Here is a 21,803-nt window from a genome sequence, read left to right as displayed (position 1 = left end):
TCGTGGGGTGTGGGCGGGGGCGGCTGGCCGTAGGGGTCGTGACTGCCGTGCTGGAGCGGGTTCGGGAGGTGCACGTGGTTCTTGGGTAGGTGGGGCGGAGGCACGCGGAAGCGGTCCGGGACCTCGGACGCGGGGGGCAGGTGCACGGGCTCCTGTCGGCCGGCGGAGGACTTGGCGGCCCTCATGTGGCGGTGGTTGACGTGGGCCTGCAGGTCCCGCTGGGAAAGGTAGGTGCGTTTGCATCCCGGCACAACGCTGCACATGTAGAGGGCCCCCCGCTGGCTTTGCTCGATCCGCTGCACCGGGTCCGTGCAGTTGTACATCGTGAGGCTGGACACAAAGGCGGGGACACAAAGCAGTAATAAGACACATGTGAGGACAAAAACACTGCTGAGGTTCAGTAAATATCGTTAAGTCGGATTCCCCACATCTATAAGACAGGATGTTAACACTGTGCAGTAGTCACACCACACCACATCACATCAGAAGAGTGACAATGTCTCCCGATGCTCACCCAGGACACATCTTCTCTCCCTTCTTCTCATGGAGCAGAGCACAGTCGTAGCAGAAGACGTGTTTGCAGGGGATCTGAGGAGTCGGAGGACACTTATCAGACGTGGGAACATGTTTCTGACCGCCTGCGCACACGAGTCCGGTCTACAGAATACGTACCATGCGTCCGTAGAGCTGGATAGGAAGACCACATTTATCACAGAAGTGGATTGGTACTTCATCTCTTTCTCCAATCAGATTTAACTGTTGAAAAAGAGCGGGAAAGCACAGGAAACCACCATTAAAACAGTCGTATAGTTACTTGGATGTCATTGGTACTGAAGATGTGTCTACTTTAAGACACCAGGGGGACATCAGGACACCTTTGAGTGTCTGGTGGGGAAGCGTCCTGTATTTAAGGGTTTGTCATTAACCCTCCTGACCCCGAGACCCAACTAAACACGTATCCTAGAATGGGACTGTAACTCAGGAGAACGCAGCGCAAATTATGTAAAAACCATCTCCAAAGTTAACCCCAAAAAAACTAAAGTGGATATAAAACATGCACTGAACATGTCCAACTTCATAAAACTTGTAACAATTAAATAAATGAAAATAACTCGACCATTTGCGTGATCAGGAAGCTTTAAAATGCAGAAAAAGTGGTTTGACCTGGTTTTATTGTGAAAATTCCTCCAATCCAAAAAAACATAAGGTGGATAAAAAACATGCACTGAACATGTCAAACTTCATAACACTTGTAACAATTAAATAAATAAAAAAATTCAACCATTTGCTTTATCAGGAAGCTTTAAAATGCAGAAAAAGTGGTTTAACCTACAGAAAGCTTTTATTGTGAAAAGTCCTCCAATCCACGACTGAGCGTTTTCTCATGTCAAATCACTAAATCGTTAGTTAGCTTTTGGCTATTAGTTGTGACACGGCGTTTTCTGGTGCTATTAATTGTGGGTTTTCACTATATTTGGGTATTGGTGTAAGTTGTATGTCATTTATGTCCGTCTTTTGCTCTTTTGTTACAGTTTTACAGCAAAAGGAAAAGAAAGTTTCTTCATCGAACCCCGAGAAGAGAACTTTACACTGTTAGCTAAACAAAGAGTTTTGAAGAAGCAAGTCTGTAAGTATCATTAGGAAAATGTACTTATGTATTAAAAGTATGAGTAGAGTAAAGTACAAGCACCTCAGATTTGGACTGAAGTACAGTACTGCAGTAGATGTACTTAAGTTACATTTCAACACAGGTGTTAAAGTTTCTAAAAATATAACTAGATCTTTGTGTGAATGATCCAGAGACAACATGTTTACTTTGGGGTTTTATGCCGTAATAACTGTGTAATACTGCTTAAAAGACACGTAGGAACTATTGCTAAGGGTTACAGCGTCCTACTAGCGGTGGAGTGCACAGTCCCAATCTGGTCCCCCCTTGTGGCCCTCTTTATCCCAGATGTTGCCCCTCCCTGGTCTACGCTGTATGGGTTGCTCATCTTGCCCCCCCACGGGTGATATACCTTGTAGTCCCAGAACAGCGCCTGGGGGAACCTCCTCTGAGTTGCGAACACGTCCCCAGATTTAGCTCCACAGTCGAACCTCTCCTCCTGCTTGAAGCCAAAGGTATCTGGAACACACAGGGCACAGATATCACTCACCTGACGCGGGAAACCAAAGAAGAAGATACTTCAGCACCAACAAATAGGAATGCTCAGGTAATCCTGCATTTGATATAACAAGCTATGACCAAATGATGGTAAGAAAAACAGGAAGGAGCTAACACTGAGCCTCTCTTCTTTGAGGTTCCTTTTACCAAAATACTGGGAGTTGAAGTCCCTCAGGTGAGTAGTTACGCAGTGGGGTCCATATGGGGTTTTAGGGTGCAAGTAAGACCAGAAAGAGGGCCGTCGCTGGCCTTTTGGGCTACTGGACTAGCTCACTGAACAGGCCTGTCGCTGAGCAACAAGGCTCGCTGACAACACTTAGATTTCACCTGCATGATGGGACACCTGCGTGAGGTAGTCCACTTAAGTTAAGTATTTGCTTAATCACATGTCTGATATTGGTTCATGGAGAGCCGAGTTTTTATTTACAGGGAAAATGACAGATGGACATCTTGTGTCAAGTGCGCTACAGGATCAAAATCCTCCATGTGGTCTTTTGGTGGTCTTGGGGGGGACGGCAGAGCCAGTGCCTAGTGTGTGGTAGAGCGAGTGAGAGAGCAAGTGAGCATCTCCTTGATTTCGTGTTGTTCATGGAGGAGTACCAGGAAAATAAGTAGGAGGGAATGAGACTCTCTACCAAGACCACCAAGGACACCAACAAGACTTCCTCAGCTACGTGCCTACCGTCTACTCCGGCCTCACTTTTACACGGCCTGCCGCCGGGTCTCTGGGTGCGGGGCGGAGGTTTGCTCCTTATGGGCTGCTTGGATATGAGCTTGATGGGGATTCGTCTGCGGACATCTGGGCCACCCAAAATCCCAGAACCATCGCTTCCTTGAAGATCATTGTCTGCTGGGGGTCGGGGGAGAAGAGGTGAGACACAAAAACACGACTTTTGAGTCCTTAACATCTCCCAAAGAAAGATAACATTCAGAGTTAGCAACATGTGATCACGTATTTTAACTAAACCAGGTCCAACTGCGTCACGTTAATGTTGTCCTATTCCTTAAATGAGACCTTAGCAGTATGGCTCTATAGCCAGAGAGTCAAAGCTAAGAGGATTGCCTCAAAAAAATAGCAGGAGCAAACACTCTTAAGTCAATTAGCTCCTAGTTATGTCAGCTCTTCGGTTAGCTAGCATGATGCTAACGTTGCTGATGTAGCTAGCTAGCATTCGCGCCCCAGGTCAACCGCAGCTAGCTAGCGGTTCCGCCTACTAACGTGTAGAAAAACTACGTTTTGCCGTTCAATAGACGCTAATAACGGCGTGCACACACGGCTGGCACGTTGTACGTCACCTCGTAGATTCATTTAATACGTAACGTTAACTTTTGGTGAACGCAAGCGTTCTAGTGCTAGCTACTCCGTCGCTAGCCAGCTTTAGCTAACGTTAGCCTGCACTGTGTTAGCTTAACGGTTAACGTTGCTATGGGAGATAGCGCGGTGTCGTAGCAAACTCGTCTACAGATACGACGTTATCATAACAACTAGTACAACAACAACAACAACTATAAATAATAATAATAATAATAATAATAATACAAATAAGTTAGCTAACGTCCGCCCTGCTGGTCGTTTAGCTTACCGCTTTGGTCCATGATCGGATCCAACGAGTGAACGCAATGCATTGTGGGATAGCGAAGGCGAGGAGAAGAGGTGAAAAAAACAAAGCAGAGAAGAAGAAAATGAAGTTTTTAATAATAATAATAACACATTTTATATAAGAGGGCTTTCTAAGCGCTCAAGGCCGCTTAACAGACACTAAAAGACAGATACAGGGAACAGACAAGTAGAAACAGTTCAAACGTTAAAATTAACCGATTCTGCTGACAATAAATTAGTTTTAATTAGTATTATATCACGAAAAATAATACTTTTTAACAATCTTTTAACTGAGAAGAGTTTCCTGCTTGCATATTTATCATTAGGCCTTATAGTTTCTGGAAATCCCTGCTTTCTAATTGGCCAATTTGGAAGCAAAGCAAGGCTAAATATAAGGTTTTGAGTCCTATTTGGAGCTGATTATTTAATTGTGAAATTTAACCACTGTTGGATATTAAATGCTGAAAATTAAATATCACATCTGCGTTGAACTATTTTATTTTAAAAACCATGTGATCTGAATTTAGGTGGCTGGAAATTGTCTCTATGAAGTTTCCCATTGGTAATTTCAAGTTGTGCATTTTCAAAAAATTAATAGCAAATCGCCTATTATTCGTTTAGGGTTCACAGAGTCAAATATTCAGTGATAAATGCATAAATTAATACATAAAATTGGATTAACAATGACACTGACACCCTTAGGCTTCAACATTGAATACAAAAAACTCAAACTTGAAGATCTAGGATGTGGAAACAATCAGATCTTTGTCCCATGATCCAAGAAAGAGACGTTCCGGTTTGATAATTTTACATTTTCTTCACCAGCTGACATTTTCAAAATGGAGAAAAACGTAAACATTGGGGTTACATTTCACAACCAGGTGCTCAGGTGCTCTTACAATTAGTTATTACAACAGACATGTGTCATTATTTACATTTATGGACTACAGAGACATTTAAATATAGATAATGACAATGAATTAGTGACTCTGGGTGACCTCTAGCTCACCCAGTAGAGTTTGTACTTGCTTGTTGGGTGTAAATTGTAAAGATATGTAAAGTGGAATAAGTGAAATAAGTGCTGTTACCTTCAGGTGCATTTTAATAAATGCTATTTATTTTATGCAAGGCCCTTGGAATCGGACTATTAGTTTAATTGATGTACAAAAACAACAGTGTCGCACTCCAAAACGTTAAATAAACAACAAATAAAACATCATTTCATTCATCCATGGCTTTGCTGAGCTCAGTGCACTGGTCTGAAGTCAATGCGCGATCCCGGTGTAGGTCTACGGCGCGCTCCCGTGACCATGTCGCCATTTTGATTCGAAAAAATATGCCTGAGTTTTTCCTGCTTTGCGTGCTAAACTTAGCCCCGCGTTTGACTTACTTTGCGCGTGAGTACGAATCACACCCTCTGGATCTGTAACAACAGGAGTTGTTATTAACGCCACGTGGCCATTAATGCTGGGGAACTGCTCATTTGTGAGCCACATTTGACTTACGTTAGCTAAGTTGAGCTAGCTAGCTAGCTAGCTAACTTCTCGCAGACTGACCCTTCTTCAAAACAAATCACTACTCGCTCGTATAGCATCTTAGCTAGCACAGCAGATAGCTGGTGACTTAACGCTGGTAGCTGACTGCTTGACGAAAAACTCAACTAACAATCTTGAATACACACGGGAGGCATAGAAGCGGACTTTCAACCAAAGGTAAGTTTTGGGGAGGAAGGAGCTTTATGAGTTTGAGCAACTAGCTTGGCTAGCTAACGTTAGCTCTGCTGCTGCATCGACAAAGTTGAACCTAAGTTGGAGAGCTAGCTGTTGAAGTTGGCTAACTTATGTCAGTTACGTTACATGTTAGCTGTTAGCAGCTAATTAGCTTACGAGCTAATCGGAGGAAAGGAGGAACTAACGTTAGCTAAATAGTTTGCTAAGTTAGAGCCAATTCGCAGTTTGTTGACCAGGAAACTAAAGCCAATTTATCGGCTAACATCGCCGAAAGTATCTATTTAGCTGCTAATGGTCGATTACTTAACGCTAGTTAACCCACTATAGTCAAAAAGTTACGCTAGTTGGGCGCCATCGACCTCAACGTAACTTATTTCCCACTGACATGTTCCTTCTAATACAGCAGATATATTTAAATGTCGGTATTGTGGAGCTTGTAGCTAACGAGCTATAGTTAGTTAGTGAAGCCTTGCCGAGTTCCTGACATTAGTATGTGTTTTCTGTGTGGATAAAAAAGAGAGGAACCTCGCGTTTAAACAACTGGGACGATAAAAATGTGATTAATTACTGCAAAGTGAATGTGCGTTGCTGTTTTTGTCGTGTTATCTGGTGGTGGTGCCTCCACGGGAGCTGAAGTAAACAGAAATCTGAGCTCCCACCGCGAGTCAGTTGATGTGCACTTCATGCCGAGGCCACGGCGGCTCACTTTACACTTCTATAACAACACACCAGTGTGTCTCTTATTGTTGGACACTGCTAACTAACAGGGGAATAGCTGGGCGACATGGAGGAAATATCACGATATTTAGGACCAAATACAGTGATGTGGATATTGAGCTACATTGTAGACAAGTGGTGCTTAAACAACATTTACATTCATTTTAGACACATAAGATTAGATTAGATTCAACTTTATTGTCATATGTACTGAATAAATATAGAAATTAATACTATTATAAGCAGAATTTTACAGATGGGTTTGTCCTATGAATATAAAATATAGATAACAAGTATTATGAGCAAGATTTACAGCTGGATATGTATTGAATATAATATACAGGTGGATTTACAGGTGAGTATGTACTATGAATATATATAAAAACAGGCGGCTATTATTATTGACAGAACGTTTACAGATATGATAAGTTAGGCTAAAATGAGCAGTATAACAATGATTTTAAAGGTAGTACAAATAAAGTTTGGGCAGAAGCTATCCGAATTAAAGTGCAGTGGAAAGTACTTGCATATTACAGGTAAAGTACGGTATTGCAGATGAATATGTAAACAATTGGTACTGTAAATAAACAGTCAGCAGTGCAAATTGAAATGTAAGTAGTGCAAAAAGGTGAGTAATGCAAAATAGATGCGGATATAAACAGTTGTTATAGTAAACGTAATCATGGGTAATAATGACTAAGGGTATAAGAAAAAAATAGAATAGCTAGAACAGTCTGGTAAGTTCAGAAAATGACATCCCTCTACTGTAATATAGCCTTTAAAACCAGGAAAAGACACTATTTTTTCTCATATCGCGATATTATGATGTACAAAATTTTGCCTCATATTGATTTTGACCAGCCTTAAATAGAGTTATTCTTACTTTTCCAAAATATTATAGCCTAGAATAGCTAGAACAGTCTGGTAAGTTCAGAAAATGACATCCCTCTACTGTAAAATAGCCTTTAAAACCAGGAAAAGACACTATTTTTTTCATATCGCGATATTATGATATACAAAATGTAGCCTTCTATTGATATTGACTAGCCTTAAATAACTGTTACTCTTACTTTTCCAAAATATTAGAGTCTAGAATAGCTAGAACAGTCTGGTAAGTTCAGAAAATGACATCCCTCTACTGTAAAATAGCCTTTAAAACCAGGAAAAGACACTTTTTTTCTCATATCGCGATATTATGATTTACAAAATTTAGCCTTCTATTGATATTGACCAGCCTTAAATAAGGGTTACTCTTACTTTTCCAAAATATTAGAGTCTGGAATAGCTAGAACAGTCTGGTAAGTTCAGAAAATGACATCCCTCTACTGTAAAATAGCCTTTAAAACGGGTAAAAGACAACACTTATTTCATATCGCGATATTATGATATACAAAATGTAGCCTCATATTGATATTGACCAGCCTTAAACAAGGGTTACTCTTACTTCTCCTAAATATTATGCATGTGACAAGTATATTTTGAATTTGAGACGTTGTAAGTGAGTGATGCAGACGCATCCTTATATGTTATTAGCTGTTAAAAAATTATATCATGTGGCCATCTTAACCCTTGTGTTGTCCTCGGGTCAAATTTGACCCATTTCCAGTTTTACCACCACAAAAAATGGGCCTTCAAAATAAGATGAAAATGTCAACATTCGAAATATCAAACTACTTTGGCAAAAAAACATCAAAAAAGGGACCCACTACTTTGAAAAAGTGACAAAAATGTCAGAAAATGCGACATTTCTTTCCCATGGTTGACGGGAAGACAACACAAGGGTTAAGTTCTTAAAGTGTGAAGCCATGGCTCATTTTATTCAACAGCCAACAAACCCAAAGGTAATCCATCATGTGAATGGAAGAAGCCCATGAGCTCTTTACATGTGTGAAAGAGGACTATAAAGCACGAGTAAAGTCCCTGGTCTTCCATCATGTCTGGAACCAACATTAGACACAGGTCTGTGTACGTAATGGTACAAATTCAGTGCGTCCAAGTGCAAGCGAGCAGCAACAGGCGCATTAAAACTGGACTGTATTTGTCCTCAGAAGTGCAGCGTTGCATACGGTGGGATCACTTGCTAGTGTGTGCCTGTCACTAGGCTTCTGGTACAATGGGAGAAACAGTCAGTTGCATCTTTATTTACACTCAGCAAGCATAGGAGAGGGCATTTAAAAGTGTAGGTGGAAGTCCCTTTTGCTTGATTTGACTGCTTTTTAACGTGCCTAATCACAGACTATTGTTGGCTCACGACGTCCACGTGCATTGTTCCTTTTCTTCATGGTCTGTGAACGCGCCGGTGGACTTGTTTTCGTTGAGGTTGCCTCTGGTGGGTTCTATTTTGGACGTAAAGTCAAGCGTTGGCTTTCCTGCTCGGTGTCCACAGGGAGCGCTCGGCGGGTTATTATTGCACTTGTGTACTCTGTAAATGTGTGCCAGATGGACGCTTGTGCAGGGAAGAAGGGTCCTCCTCGGGGGGACAAAAGGAAAAGCAAAAGGAGGAAGCGTTTGGGTTTCCTCTTCCAGTTTTACTTTCGTGATCAACCGTTAATAGCATGTTGCTCAGGGAGACACGTGAGCTGTTTTACTTCACCAAAATAAAAAATGATATATATATATATATATAAGTAAAATAAACCGGTTTTACTTCACTGTTGGTGTGTTCGGTTGCCTAGATTAGCCGCTACGGTAGTCTCACATTGCCAGACCTTCCTCCACGTTGCTGGGGAGGGGGGTCCGTCTAGTCCGAACAGCGGTCCAGGATGAGAGAACAACATGCTCTATTTATTGGCATTTCTTTGAACCAATCACAGGTAAAAAACACCGGACGGAGCTACAGTAACCATAGTCCTCAGATTGGACAGGTAGTCTAGCTAGCTGTCTGGATTTGCGCTGCAGAGACCTGGGGACCAGGTAACCATAGTCCTCAGATTGGACAGGTAGTCTAGCTAGCTGTCTGGATTTACCCTGCAGAGATCTGAGGACCAGGTAAACATAGTCTTCAGATTGGACAGGTAGTCTAGCTAGCTGTCTGGATTTAAAAGTTGACATATTCCAGTCTGTGATTATCATCAACATCCATTCCTTTAATTTTAGTCTCAATAATTCCTAATTTCTCAAACATTAGTATAATTTCCTATAAATAAGGTTTATTGACTATGAACTCAAAAATAACTGTAAAACTAAAGTCAATAAGTTAATTTTACGTAGGGTTAAAAGTAAAAAAAAAGTGACACACGTTGAAAAAAAGCTTCAAAAGTGTTGAAAAAAGGGACAAAAACATAAAAGAAAGTTAAGAACATTGACAAAAAGCGTCAACAACATTTAACCTATTTAACCATTTCTAGATGAGTTATCCATGTTTTTTTTTCTTCTTCTTCTATCATCTCTTGACTACATTTTTGAGGAAAAAGAAAAAAGATTTCAACATATCATCATTTTATAATGATAAACACTGATGTGTAGTTGATGTGGATGTCCGAATCACAACTTTTGCCCCTTACAGTTCAATGCAATTTTTAAATTACATTTTTTCATTTGTATTTAAATAGTATATTTTTCTTAAATAATGACTGTAGCTGCAAAGAGTATACCCAATAATTCCTAATTTCTGCTTTTCTAACTCAAACATTAGGTATAATTTCCTATGAATGAGGTTTATGGACCATAAATTCCTAAAATAACTGTAAAACTAACAAAATAACATGATTGATTCCACACAACACTCTTTGTCAAGTACAAATCTCTACTTTCATTCATTTTGGGCTGTGTTATTTAATTTTATAGCATTTGAAAAAAAAAAAAAAAATTGACATATTCCAGTCTGTGATTATCATCAACATCCATTCCTTTAATTTTAGTCTCAATAATTCCTAATTTCTGCTTTTCTAACTCAAACATTAGGTATAATTTCCTATAAATGAGGTTTATGGACCGTAATTCCCAAAAATAACTGTAAAACTAAAGTCAATAAGTTAGTTTTACGTAGTGTTGAAAACGTCCAAAAAGTGACAAACATTGGGGAAAAAAGCGTCACGAGTGTTGAAAAATGGGACAAAAAATGAAAGGAAAAAGTTCAAAACATCGCTAAAAAACCTCACCAAAAGTGTAGATTTTCAATTTTGACGGGAAGACAACACACGGGTTAAGAAAACCAAGTTTTCCTTACTTTCCATTGATGTCTGTTGTGGCCACGTAGGACCGAGAGCTAGATATCATCCGCATATTTGATCTTTTAAACAAATAACCAAAATCCTGGAAAGTGCAAGTGATCAGAGATGGGTTTAAAAAAAAATAATTAGCGAGTGTAAGCTAAGGCTCCAGTGCACACGTGGAAGCAGTGTCATGATACTTTGTGTTCATAAAAGTGAAGCCCATACTCTGTAAATGTCGACTTTTAGAGCTAAAGGTCCCAGTCTGACATCGTTGTCATTAGCCAGTCAGTTGGAGAGGGGCCAAGACCACGACGTCATGATCTATGGTGGGCCTCGTTAGGTAAACCTGGACCACCTCAGTAGTCTCACTACAACAGAGACTAACTACAGGAGAGTCAGCATGAGATAACGTCTCATCCAGTCAGCTGGTTTTCAGATATTACATCACTAAGAACGAAGTAGGGGTGGGGTAAAAAACCCAATAAAGCGTAGTACTTTCTGGAGGGGGGTCTAGACCTGCTCCATCTGTAAAGGGTCTCGAGATAACTCTTGTTATGATTTGATACTATAAATAAAATTGAATTGAATACTGTCATATTTTCTGTAATAATACTTTTTTTTTTTGCAGCCATAAAATTGAAAGTGACATGAACAAACGGTGGAAAGTTATCAGTTTAGATGAAATAGATGTTGGCAAAGTTTCCTTCTGGGGACGTCATTTGAAATTGGGAAATATTAGAAGTTGGAAAAAAGGTGATAAGTTGCAATAAATCACAGAATATTGCAATATGTTTAAAAGTTGCAATAATATAGTCTTGTGACATGAGTACGGCGATGATATTGATTCCCAGCCCTAGTTGACTTTATACATAACTCTTCACGTGTACGTAGACATACCGTGTTTGTGCAGATCTAAATGTCTGAATAGCATGTAAACCGTGTGTGTCATTTGTTGTCAGATCTCGTTGTTGAGTTGCTTCCTAACGCCCGCTGCTGCTGTCCTGTGTCCCGCAGGTTATGGTGAGCCTCTCTGCGTCTCATCTCCTAAAGAGGCCTGCGTTTTAAGAGGAGACCCATGCTGATAAACGCCAGGCCTCGCCACGCTCTCTGTCGTCTGCACAAACACAAATGCCTGCCCGCCCGCGGGGGAGGTCTGACTAAAGATACCCACCTTTCATCCACTGGTACGTGTGTGAGCATCATTCACTGTTTTTACTGGCTTTTTGGGTGTGTACTTGTACAGTCTATGAGTACACTTACATAGACCACAGTAATGCTGCTGTTGTCCCTATTGTAACCCATATGTAGTACTTTGATTAAACTGGGTACACGAGTTGCCAATTCCTCATGTAGCATATACGTGGGCTATATGTTGTAATATAGCAGATAGAAATAGCTATGATGTATGATTGGGATACAGAAAGATATATAACAACACAGAGGCCAATAATTCAATTTGGTGTTGGTACCATGTACTAAGTGAAAACAAAGCCAACAAACTATGACAATACCCAAAAATATTTACAATCTGCAGACAAAAAAGGTTCTTCAGCCTGGACCGATTGCAGCATCAATGCAAAGCCCAGTTGGTATCACGGGTGGACTCGAGAAATACTCTGGGGGAAACCATGCCTTTTATTTATTTGAAAGAACCACCCAGTAGAGCAGGGATACTCAAATGCATCCGTCCATTTTCAGTAAATAGTCTGTTTTCAACCTTTTGACGTTGCTGTCAGCACATGCAGTCCTCGGCAGCCCCGTACAGGTTTAAATATTTTAGTTTTTATGCACTCTGGCATCCTATTTACAATGAATGTACCAAAGAAGTTCCATTGGGAATCGGTTGATTTTCCTTGTGAATTAGAAGAACAGTGGGTGTGTTTGATTCTAATTAAAATGATCAGAAAAGGCTCTTTACCTGACTCATAGTTTAATCATTTAATAACCATAAAACATAGAAACTCACGGAAAGTTGCGGCTAAAAGCTAATAAGTTAGCGGTTACGGAGGTCTCTTCCGGCTCCTTCTAGCCTCTACAGGTGATTTTCTATCCAGCCTGGAACTTCCAGCCTTTTTCGGGGTCGTTGAGCATTAAATCCACACCGTTACATCCAAGATTTATCCACTTCACGCCCATAATTCATTGCGTTTTCGCTTATCTTTGCCGCTAGCTCCGTGGTCCGTGTCTGCTCTCTGTTGTTTAGGGAAGTAAAGCCAATAGTACGCCCATATATGGGAGACAACGTCATCCAAAGAGCATGGAGGCTGAAGGAGGACAATACAGTTTATTTTCCTTGTGAATTAGAAAACAGTGTGTGTGTTTGAATCTAATTAAAATGATCAGAAAATGCTCTTTACAAGACTCAATTTCTCGTTTTCCCCTTTGTTTACATCCATTTCTCTCCCATGCTTCCTTCCCCACCTACGCGTCCTCTCCTTCCCTTTTCCTCCCCCCTGTCTTTTATCGTTGGACCTCTCCGTATTCCCTCCACCTCCTGTGTTTTTGTCCTTTTACCTTCCCTCCATCCTCACCCGTGCTGTCCCGCGTCCCAGGGCTGTGCCCCCCGTCCCAGCGGCCGCCATGTTCTGGAAGTTCGACCTGCACACCACGTCCCACATCGACCAGCTGCTGGACAGAGAGGACGTGACGCTGCGCGAGCTGATGGAGGAGGACGACGTCCTGCAGGAGTGCAAGGCCCAGAACCGCAGGCTGCTGCTCTTCCTCTCCCAGGACCACTGCATGCAGGAGCTGGTCCGCCTCATCACCACGGAGCCGCCCGCCGACCTGGAGGAGAGGAGCCGCTTCAAGTGAGCCACACAGCCGTTATATACCGCTGTAATTACAAGATGAGATAGTACTTTAGGAGTATTCTCAACAATAACAGCTACAAACAAACAAGTAAACACAGAAGAAAAACAGGCAGACAGGAGACAATGAGCAGAAGGTAGACTGAAGGAAAGGAAAGTGCCGTCAAATAAAGGTTTTGGGAGGTAAAGTGCCGTCGCCATAGTACAAAAAACAACAATATTGCAGTGTAAGTAAGTGACTTTAGAATAAAATTGAATATCAATTAAAGTTATAATGCAAAAGCAGGTAACCATAATATAAGTTATGTTCTCCTGTGACCATGAATACTATGGAAAAAGTAAGTACTTCAATCAAAAGTAATCAAAAAATATAAATACAGATAAAGATATACAGAGAGTGTGTGGATTAGATGACACACAGGAAGAGAAACTACAACATTATCAGGTAGTGCAGGTGTACAAGGTACAATTTATGTTGTATTATATTGTCTAATTTTATCAGATGAAATGCAAAAAGTGCACAGGATTCCCTAAAATGAAGCCAGACATCTTGACTCGTTGTCTGAACTCTTTGATTCTCTGCATCAGGGCAGGATTTGGTTAACGCAGTTCTTGTTTTTAGTTCCTGTTTAGTTGTTGGGACACAACACCTAAAGAAATACTGCAGTTGAATCAATGTATTCAAAGTACTTTTTCTCATCTCGATAAACTATTCACACCAAGTGTAATTCACATGTATTAACGTGCATTAACATCCTATATTGTTCATATATTCTCTTAAAAACAGGAAAATACAAAATTAATTTGTTAGTGGTTGTGTTCAGTGCTATTTTTCTACTCTGATTTCATGTATTGTACTTAGTTACATCCCATTTCTCACTGTTTTTGTTGTTGTTTTTTAAAAACAATCAGATATTCCTTAAATGTCATTGTGTAATTCACTTATTTTTTCTGGTAAGGTTTCCCAACATTGCGTGCGAGCTCCTGACGTCAGACGTGTCCATTATTAACGACAAGCTGGGCGCGGACGACTCTCTGCTGGAGGTGCTCTACCACTTCCTGGAGCAGGACCCCCCCCTCAACCCGCTACTGGCCAGCTTCTTCAGCAAAACCATCGGCAATCTCATTGCCAGGAAAACCGAACAGGTATGTGGAAAAATATCACGGCTTGACCGAAGGTTTCTTGACAGCGGTTCTTGTCATTTGTCTTAGATAAAACACCGTATTTAAGTTGAAGTTTACCCGCACTGAGCTTTACTTTGCCGTAAAACTGAGTTTTTGGACTTTTTGGCTGCACAAAAGGTAGTTTTTGTAGTCATTATGGTTCGGATTTTACAGCTTTTACAGCTTTTAAATGAGAGAAGAATGAGCACCCACCTTGGGCTGCACCCCCAAATTTGGTGGCCTTGGTTTAGAGCTTGTAAATAAGCAAAGGCACTTAATACATTGTCCTGGGTAGCAAAGCACTGTCAGTCCACTCACTTTTACCCTGCTTTATTTTCCAGGTGATCACCTTTCTAAAGAAAAAGGAAGGCTTCATAGGCCTGGTGCTGAAACACATCGACGCTTCTGCCATGATGGACCTGCTGCTTCGCCTTATCAGTTGCGTAGAGCCTGCCCCCCTGAGGCAGGAGGTCCTCCATGTAAGCACCCATAATGTCTTTGTGTACTTCCTGTGAGTGAGAACCCGCCTTTAAACAGCTTCAGAGTATCTTACACCAGCCTTTAAACACCTTCAGAGTATCTTACACCAGCCTTTAAACACCTTCAGAGTATCTTACACCAGCCTTTAAACACCTTCAGAGTACCTTACACCAGCCTTTAAACACCTTCAGAGTACCTTACACCAGCCTTTAAACACCTTCAGAGTATCTTACACCAGCCTTTAAACACCTTCAGAGTATCTTACACCAGCCTTTAAACACCTTCAGAGTATCTTACACCAGCCTTTAAACACCTTCAGAGTATCTTACACCAGCCTTTAAACACCTTCAGAGTACCTTACACCATGTATGTTTGTTCTTTTTCCTCCTAAGTGGCTGAATGAGGAGAAGTTGGTACAAAGACTCACAGAGCTCATCCATACCGGCAAAGATGAGGAGGTGAGGGTCTTAAAATGTCCAAATGGTCCAAATATAATTAGCTGAATCAAGATAAGAAGAGCCATTGTTGTCCCACAGTGGGGGAATTGCGGTTACCACTTCAAATGAGGCCAACATGCAACTTATATTATAGCCAATCAGCTTTGGTGTCATTGGCGCAAGTCTATGACTTTGGGGAAGTGCAATTTTAGCAATACATGGCTTGAAAAAAGTGACATAGCTTGATGTTGTGACGTAGGTCTTTAAATTCATTCACAATTGTCTTAAAAAGATGTCAAAACTTGTCAAATTTGACAAGTTGAACCCCTGTTTTTGATGCTCTCTTTGCCAGATGTAGAAGCTATGGTTGTGTAACACATGGATTGCCATAATCTGTCAATTAGGACTTTCTAATTCAATGATATACGTTGCAGAGACAATCAAATGCATCCCAGACGCTCTGTGACATCATCCGCCTTAGTCGAGACCAGGCCAATCAGATGCAGGAGAACATGGAGGCCGACCCTCTATTGGCTGTACTGGAGTCGTAAGTGTGCAGCGTGCAATGCCTTTAAAAACATGACATTTATCCGGCTGCAGCACCTTACAATTACACACCTAAAAACTCAGCTTTTGATTGATGACTGAGCTACGCTAACCTTCTGCCTCCCATCTGCTGTGGGTTAATGGTGCGACCTCATTGGTCGGCTCCTTTCACTCATTTCTCTTGTCTTCTTTGAAGCAGTTTGACTGTAGACTTGGTAGCACGTGTGTTCTTGCATGTCCACACAAGCCGGGATTGTAGACACACTGAAACAAATGTCCAAATCTGGATTTAAGAGCTCTTTTAAAAGGTTGTTGTGTGTACAGGGATTCGCTGTCGGAGCCTGTTAGATAACAGTTTCGATTTTGTTTGTGCAAGTTGGAGGTGACGTCTTTCATAACACGGGTTTGCTGGCTTTAAGAGATAAACGACACACTAGCGCGTCGTCCTCGTTTAGTAGTTTGTTTGTCTTGTGTCTCTCAGGCAGGAGAGTGTAGCGGGACTCCTGAAGAACATGTTTGACGGGGAGAGGAGTGAGGCCTCCATTGTTAATGGAACTCAAGTGCTACTTACCTTACTGGAGACCAGGAGGTCTGGGTACGTTTTCTTTTAAATGTGTGTGTGTGTGTGTGTGTGTGCGTGCGTCCTGGTCCTCCAGGGTAGTTTTGAGCAATAAACCCCCTGACTCAATAACTAATGTCTGCTTGTGTCTCCCAGGCTGGAGGGGCTGATGGATCTGTATTCTCAGGGTTACGAAAGGTCTTACACTGTCAGCAGCAGTATTTTAAATGCCATTGAGCCCCACATAAAGGACTTCCAGCAGCTTCTCCTGGATCCCCCCAAGGTAAAGCCACGGAGCAGTGTCATGTCATGAAGCCCAATATACTCTAAACATAAGCAGATAGCGCCTTTAGCTAGCATGTTTTAGCCTTATATTTAAATGTAACGTAGCGTAGCTGATGCTATTGACAGTTCTAGCATTGAATATCTGGGTTCTTGTGTATTGGCATCCAAACAACATTGGGCTATTCTCATTCCCTCTGCAGAAAAGTGCAATATTGACGACCGTTGGCGTCCTGGAGCAGCCACTGGGGAACGCCCGCCTTCACGTGGCCCGGCTGGTGGCCGCCCTGCTGCAAACCAGCGCCCTCGGTATCTGCCAGGAGCTCTGCAACCTCTCCACCATGGACCTACTACTGGTAGGCTGAGACTCAATCCCATCTCTCCATCTTACCCTTGGAACCAAGTGTTCCAACGACCACCCTATGAAATGGGACCCCACTTGGTTACATCACCATACAGCATTGATCACAAACTCCCAAGATGGCATCTGATGGTGTGTCTATGTCAACTGTGTGGGTTTTGACAACAGTGTTACCTACATTTATGTATTTTATAGTTCTTTTATGTTCACTTTTGGTGGTGCAGATGTTCTTATCTGTGTAGTACTTATGTCTGTTTGCAATACACGCGAGTATACACACACACACACGGCGTGTTGTATATCTGTTTCAGTTATCACCGTTTTGAATGTCACTGATGTTCAGAAAACCATTTAAACGAAAATCTGTCTTCATTGGCCAATAAACTAAACACAACGGGCTAAAACATGACATAAAATATGATATTACAGAACCATTACCAACTATTACAACCCTAACTTACATGTCGCACACACAAAAAGGCACTCAAATGTGGAAAAAGACCCACAAGACCACCACAAATACAGCTACAACAAACTCCACTGTACACACACACACACACACACACACACAACCTGACTGTTTTGGCGAAGGCATACAACTGCAAGTTTTAGAGCGATGCTTTCGCCTGATTCCGTTCGCCTGCCAGATCTGAAAAGGTCTTACCAGATTTGCACAAGGTTGGTCATGAGGCACCGATAACCGCATCACACCTCCTGACCAAAGGGCAGCGGGTGGGGCTTCTTTCCTATAACACCATGGCGCTTTGAATGCAGCGCGCTGGACTGTTGACCTGGTTACACTGCACGGGGGACCTGGAGAAGTCCTTCAGGTCCACATATAACCACGACTCTTCTACATAGCCATGCCAGAGGGGCACAGAGCCATGTGGTCTCGCAGTAATTGGCTAAAAACCGCTAGCGCTAGTAGTCCATCTTGACAACATGCCAGTGACTCTTCTTCACCTCTTTCCCTCTCTCTGCGCAGGATCTGTTCTTCAAATACTCCTGGAATAACTTTTTGCACTTCCAAGTGGAGCTGTGTGTGGCGGCCATCCTGAACCATCCTTCGGAGGAGCGGCCCGTCCCGGGCCTCCAGAACCACGATGGTAATCCCGCGGCGTCGGACCCCGAGCCGCAGGGGGAGGCGGCGGAGGCGGGCGGGCCCAGCGACCCACAGACCTCCGTCCACAACGCCCTAGTAGCGCATGTAGGTGGCTTAAGCGGCTCGCTATACTACGCCCAAAACCTTCTCTGCTGCTGTTTGGTTATTGAAGAAAAGAGCACCAGAACCTCACCTTGATTCTGTGTTTCTATCGAACCCCCCAGCTTTTCCAGAAGTGTCAACTGGTCCAGAGGATCCTCGAAGCCTGGGAGGAGAATGATAAAATACAGTAAGGGTGTCTCGCATCAAAACCGAAGGTTTTCCATCGCCACATCGTCCCTCTGCAGCTCCACGATCCCGCTAAATAGGTTTTATAGTAGTAGTTGGAAAGCTAAAATACCCTTTTTGGTGAGTCTGTGGTTAAAGTAAAGAGAAACACATGCAGCAATAGTAACATTAGTATGAAAGCCCAGTTCAGACCAAAGATTTGCAAAGCGAAGAGTTGAAATTTACACGTTCTAAACCTGCCAGTTCACAACAACGGGCCGAGACTAGACCGTGTGTCCTCTCCATAGCAACGACTCTTTGCACTTCCATCATAACTTGTGACTCACAGGCTTTTTGTAGCTAAATATATCATTTGTTGCTCCCTCTCTACAATCCCCTTTCTAGCTCGCTTCATGCACGTTAAGAGGACTTTGCTACTGGCTCTTGAAACAGGGGACGTCCCTTAGGTTCTAAAACCAGCCTCTGGAGACTAGACCAGCAAGGCCGTCTGAGCTGGTCTAAGTCGAGCTGAGACTGAAACCTCTCTCTGAAGTTCTTTAATGGTTTCGCCCAATCTTTGGTCTGAACTGGTGCTTTAGTGTAATTTGTGACTCTCAGGGGTGAGGGCGGAACCAGGAGAGGCAACATGGGTCATCTGACCAGGATCGCCAACATGGTGGTCCAGAACCTGGAGAAAGGACCGGTACAGTCCCAGATCACTGACCTCATCAAAGGTACATCATACGTTGCAGTAGGCCTGAGATGAGTCAGCATTTTAAGTGACGAGTCAGCTAAACGAGTGCGCCTGTTGTTGCAGAGCTGCCAGAAGACTGCCGAGGCCGCTGGGAGAGCTTCGTGGACGAGACCCTGCGAGAGACTAACCGGAGGAACACGGTGGAGCTGGTGAGACCGGGTTCCTGCAGTGTCAGAGCAGCTGCTTCTTAGCAAATTAGATTTGTCATTTAATAAATGTTCAGAATATAAGCCCTGAAGTCAGACACTTTGGTTTAAGTGATTTACAGCAACAGTGGTCCTAGACTCAAAGCATGGCGGCGGCGATGTCCCAGGCGACACTGGAATCTACTCACAGCTTTTCAGGAACCTGAACTAGACATGTATACACATTGAAGAGGGGCATTCACATTGCAAGAAAATGTATTTGCTGCATTGAAAGCGGTGTGGTATTCAAAAAGACTATAGGGTTGGCCGATAGCTGATATGTTTGTGATGCAAGTTCGCTACGTTCCACTAGCTCTCTTAGCATTTTTAAATGTCTTCTAAACAAACTAAACTCCCAAAATGTGGAAAAGGTCAATCTTACACCGGTTTCCCTTCTTAAACTGAAAAATACAACCATACAACTCTGAATTCAGGCTTCAGTGGTGTGCTGTAGGATGACTGGATGAATCTGCTTAAAGAGTGAATAGGACTACAGGAACTGAGATGTGTGCAGAATCAAGATATTTCCTCCATGGGAAATACAAAGGATTGAAAATATTTCCTACATGGGTTTTTCCTTAATTTCCCTCGTGTTTAACAGAGGTTAAGTAGGCTACGAATTGAATTAGTGTGTGTGTGTGTGTGAAAGTTGTGTAACTTTATCCACATCAGTGATCAAACCCTTATGGAAATCAGTGGATATAATAATGTTTTTCCATAGGCAAACAGACCAATGCCAGTAATCGAAGTGGAACGGTTTTTTTTGTAATGTTTGGTGATTTTTGGCACTTTTCAGTTCGATTTGGCCACGTTACAGAGCCACAGAAGACTTTGCGGACGGCCCGCACATTCTAACGTCAAGTTAATGTTTTATACTTCACAAAGGGTCCGTGAAAACCAGCGTACGCAACAGTTATACACGAGGCCCCTGAGGGGCAGTCAACCGTAGTCCTAATGCATCCACTGATTCCAACACAAAGGAAGTGGAAGGTAACGGCCAAAAATAGGAACATAGGGGCAAACGAGGCAATCCCGAAAGGTTGAGCAAAGACGAGTCACAAGTTCAAATAGTTCAAATGGGTCTAGCCAGGCCACTGGGTGTGTGTAACGTACCGCAGGACTCTGTAACAAGACCACCAACCCTCTGCTCTGTGTCCTGCAGGTCAGCACCCACAACATGCACTCGTCCAGTGAAGACGACGACATGGAGAGCCCGTTCCCCAACGACCTGTCCCTCCAGCAGGTAGGACACACACACACACACACACACACACACACACACACACACACAGCAGCAGGGAAACACCTGGACATGACTCCTCAGACCACTGTTACCACATACAGGTCCACCCCTGGGGACCTCTTCTAGTAGAAAAAGAGAGCACATTACACCAGTGTTGGCTCCTGGTAGACTTTAGAATAGAGGTCCCCACCTGAGGTCTTCAGCCAAGGCTCTGATACCGGTTCTGGAGTCTAGGCCGAGGACCAGGGGGGACCTTTAAGGTCCCCGCCCTCTGGACCGCTCTCCCTGAGACTAGATCAGACCAGCTCCTTATCCTCTTTTAAACATGCATCTTTATAAGTGCGCTTTAACAGGGTTTTTGGCCTGGATGTGACTTTAATCTGTTTAAATCTGTAGAATAAGAAATGGCATTGTCTAAAGCTAGATTTGAAATAGTGAACATATTGTTCTATTATACTTATTCTCTGGTCTTGTTAAGCATACTAGATAAATAGTAATTAGTCTATCCATGATGACGTTGCTTTAAAAAGTGCTTTGACCTTCCCAGGCCTTCTCTGACTATCAGATCCAACAGATGACGGCCAACTTCGTGGATCAGTTCGGCTTCAACGACGAGGAGTTCAGCGAGCACGATGAAAATATCAAGTGAGTAGTGAAGTCAATCAAAGGAATAACTTGCTAAACTTAGTCCGTCTAAATGATCTGGTCCCATTACATGATTTTAAGGCCATGTCATTCAAGAGTGACACCTGTTCCTTTCCTCTATGTGTGATTTTGACTACGCTGTACTTCTGTTTTTATTGTACCCGGCGTGCCGTCTCGGCCTGGTCTCCCTCGAAAAAGAGATCTCAATCTCAAGGGAGGGACTTCCTGGTTAAATAAAGGTTATATAAAAAATGTAGTTATCCCACAGGAAGTTACCTGAACTTACAAGATGGTAACCAATAGGGGGGCAGGATCTCAGATATCAATCTACTTTAATCAAACTACTACAAGTCCCACGATGTACATTGATCCATGAGTGCAAATCAGGTTTTTAATGAACTAATATCTTCTTCTTCTCTTTCCTCAGTGCCACGTTTGACCGGATTGCCGAAATAAACTTCAATCTAGATGCTGATGATAATAGTGTGAGTGGTTTGCTCAGATCATTCAAAACAACTTTCAAAGGGAATCTGCTTTGGTATTAATGTGACAGCTACTGATAATGTCCTAACAGCTGTTGCTACTGTCGACACTTAAACACCAACC

The 21,803-nt window shown here is 42.5% G+C and overlaps 2 protein-coding genes across 2 annotated transcripts in view; one reads left to right on the top strand and one right to left on the bottom strand.

The window, feature by feature from the left end:
* The window catches only part of LOC117939984 (E3 ubiquitin-protein ligase Hakai-like), a 9,696-nt gene extending 5,862 nt beyond the window's left edge, over positions 1–3,834 (bottom strand). The window contains exons 1-6 of the mRNA XM_034865360.1: positions 3,748–3,834; positions 2,847–3,014; positions 2,019–2,125; positions 673–756; positions 515–588; positions 3–330 (exon numbers count right to left, since the gene is read on the bottom strand). Of these exons, the coding sequence (XP_034721251.1) occupies positions 3–330; positions 515–588; positions 673–756; positions 2,019–2,125; positions 2,847–3,014; positions 3,748–3,790 (804 nt within the window). The 5' untranslated portion in view covers positions 3,791–3,834. The remainder of the gene's footprint in view (positions 1–2; positions 331–514; positions 589–672; positions 757–2,018; positions 2,126–2,846; positions 3,015–3,747) is intronic.
* A 1,222-nt stretch (positions 3,835–5,056) lies between these two features.
* Positions 5,057–21,803, top strand: part of ppp6r2a (protein phosphatase 6, regulatory subunit 2a) — a 19,756-nt gene continuing 3,009 nt past the window's right edge. The window contains exons 1-17 of the mRNA XM_034865359.1: positions 5,057–5,476; positions 11,380–11,549; positions 12,918–13,172; positions 14,132–14,318; positions 14,678–14,815; positions 15,209–15,274; positions 15,688–15,800; positions 16,281–16,394; positions 16,515–16,641; positions 16,844–16,996; positions 17,987–18,208; positions 18,328–18,392; positions 18,989–19,104; positions 19,188–19,273; positions 20,472–20,552; positions 21,100–21,197; positions 21,625–21,682. Coding sequence (XP_034721250.1) covers positions 12,946–13,172; positions 14,132–14,318; positions 14,678–14,815; positions 15,209–15,274; positions 15,688–15,800; positions 16,281–16,394; positions 16,515–16,641; positions 16,844–16,996; positions 17,987–18,208; positions 18,328–18,392; positions 18,989–19,104; positions 19,188–19,273; positions 20,472–20,552; positions 21,100–21,197; positions 21,625–21,682 — 1,851 coding nt within the window. The 5' untranslated portion in view covers positions 5,057–5,476; positions 11,380–11,549; positions 12,918–12,945. The remainder of the gene's footprint in view (positions 5,477–11,379; positions 11,550–12,917; positions 13,173–14,131; positions 14,319–14,677; positions 14,816–15,208; positions 15,275–15,687; positions 15,801–16,280; positions 16,395–16,514; positions 16,642–16,843; positions 16,997–17,986; positions 18,209–18,327; positions 18,393–18,988; positions 19,105–19,187; positions 19,274–20,471; positions 20,553–21,099; positions 21,198–21,624; positions 21,683–21,803) is intronic.

This window comes from Etheostoma cragini, unplaced genomic scaffold, assembly GCF_013103735.1.
Source record: "Etheostoma cragini isolate CJK2018 unplaced genomic scaffold, CSU_Ecrag_1.0 ScbMSFa_1523, whole genome shotgun sequence".
In the NCBI taxonomy this organism is placed as follows: domain Eukaryota; kingdom Metazoa; phylum Chordata; class Actinopteri; order Perciformes; family Percidae; genus Etheostoma; species Etheostoma cragini.
This window is presented reverse-complemented; position numbering and strand designations above follow the sequence as displayed.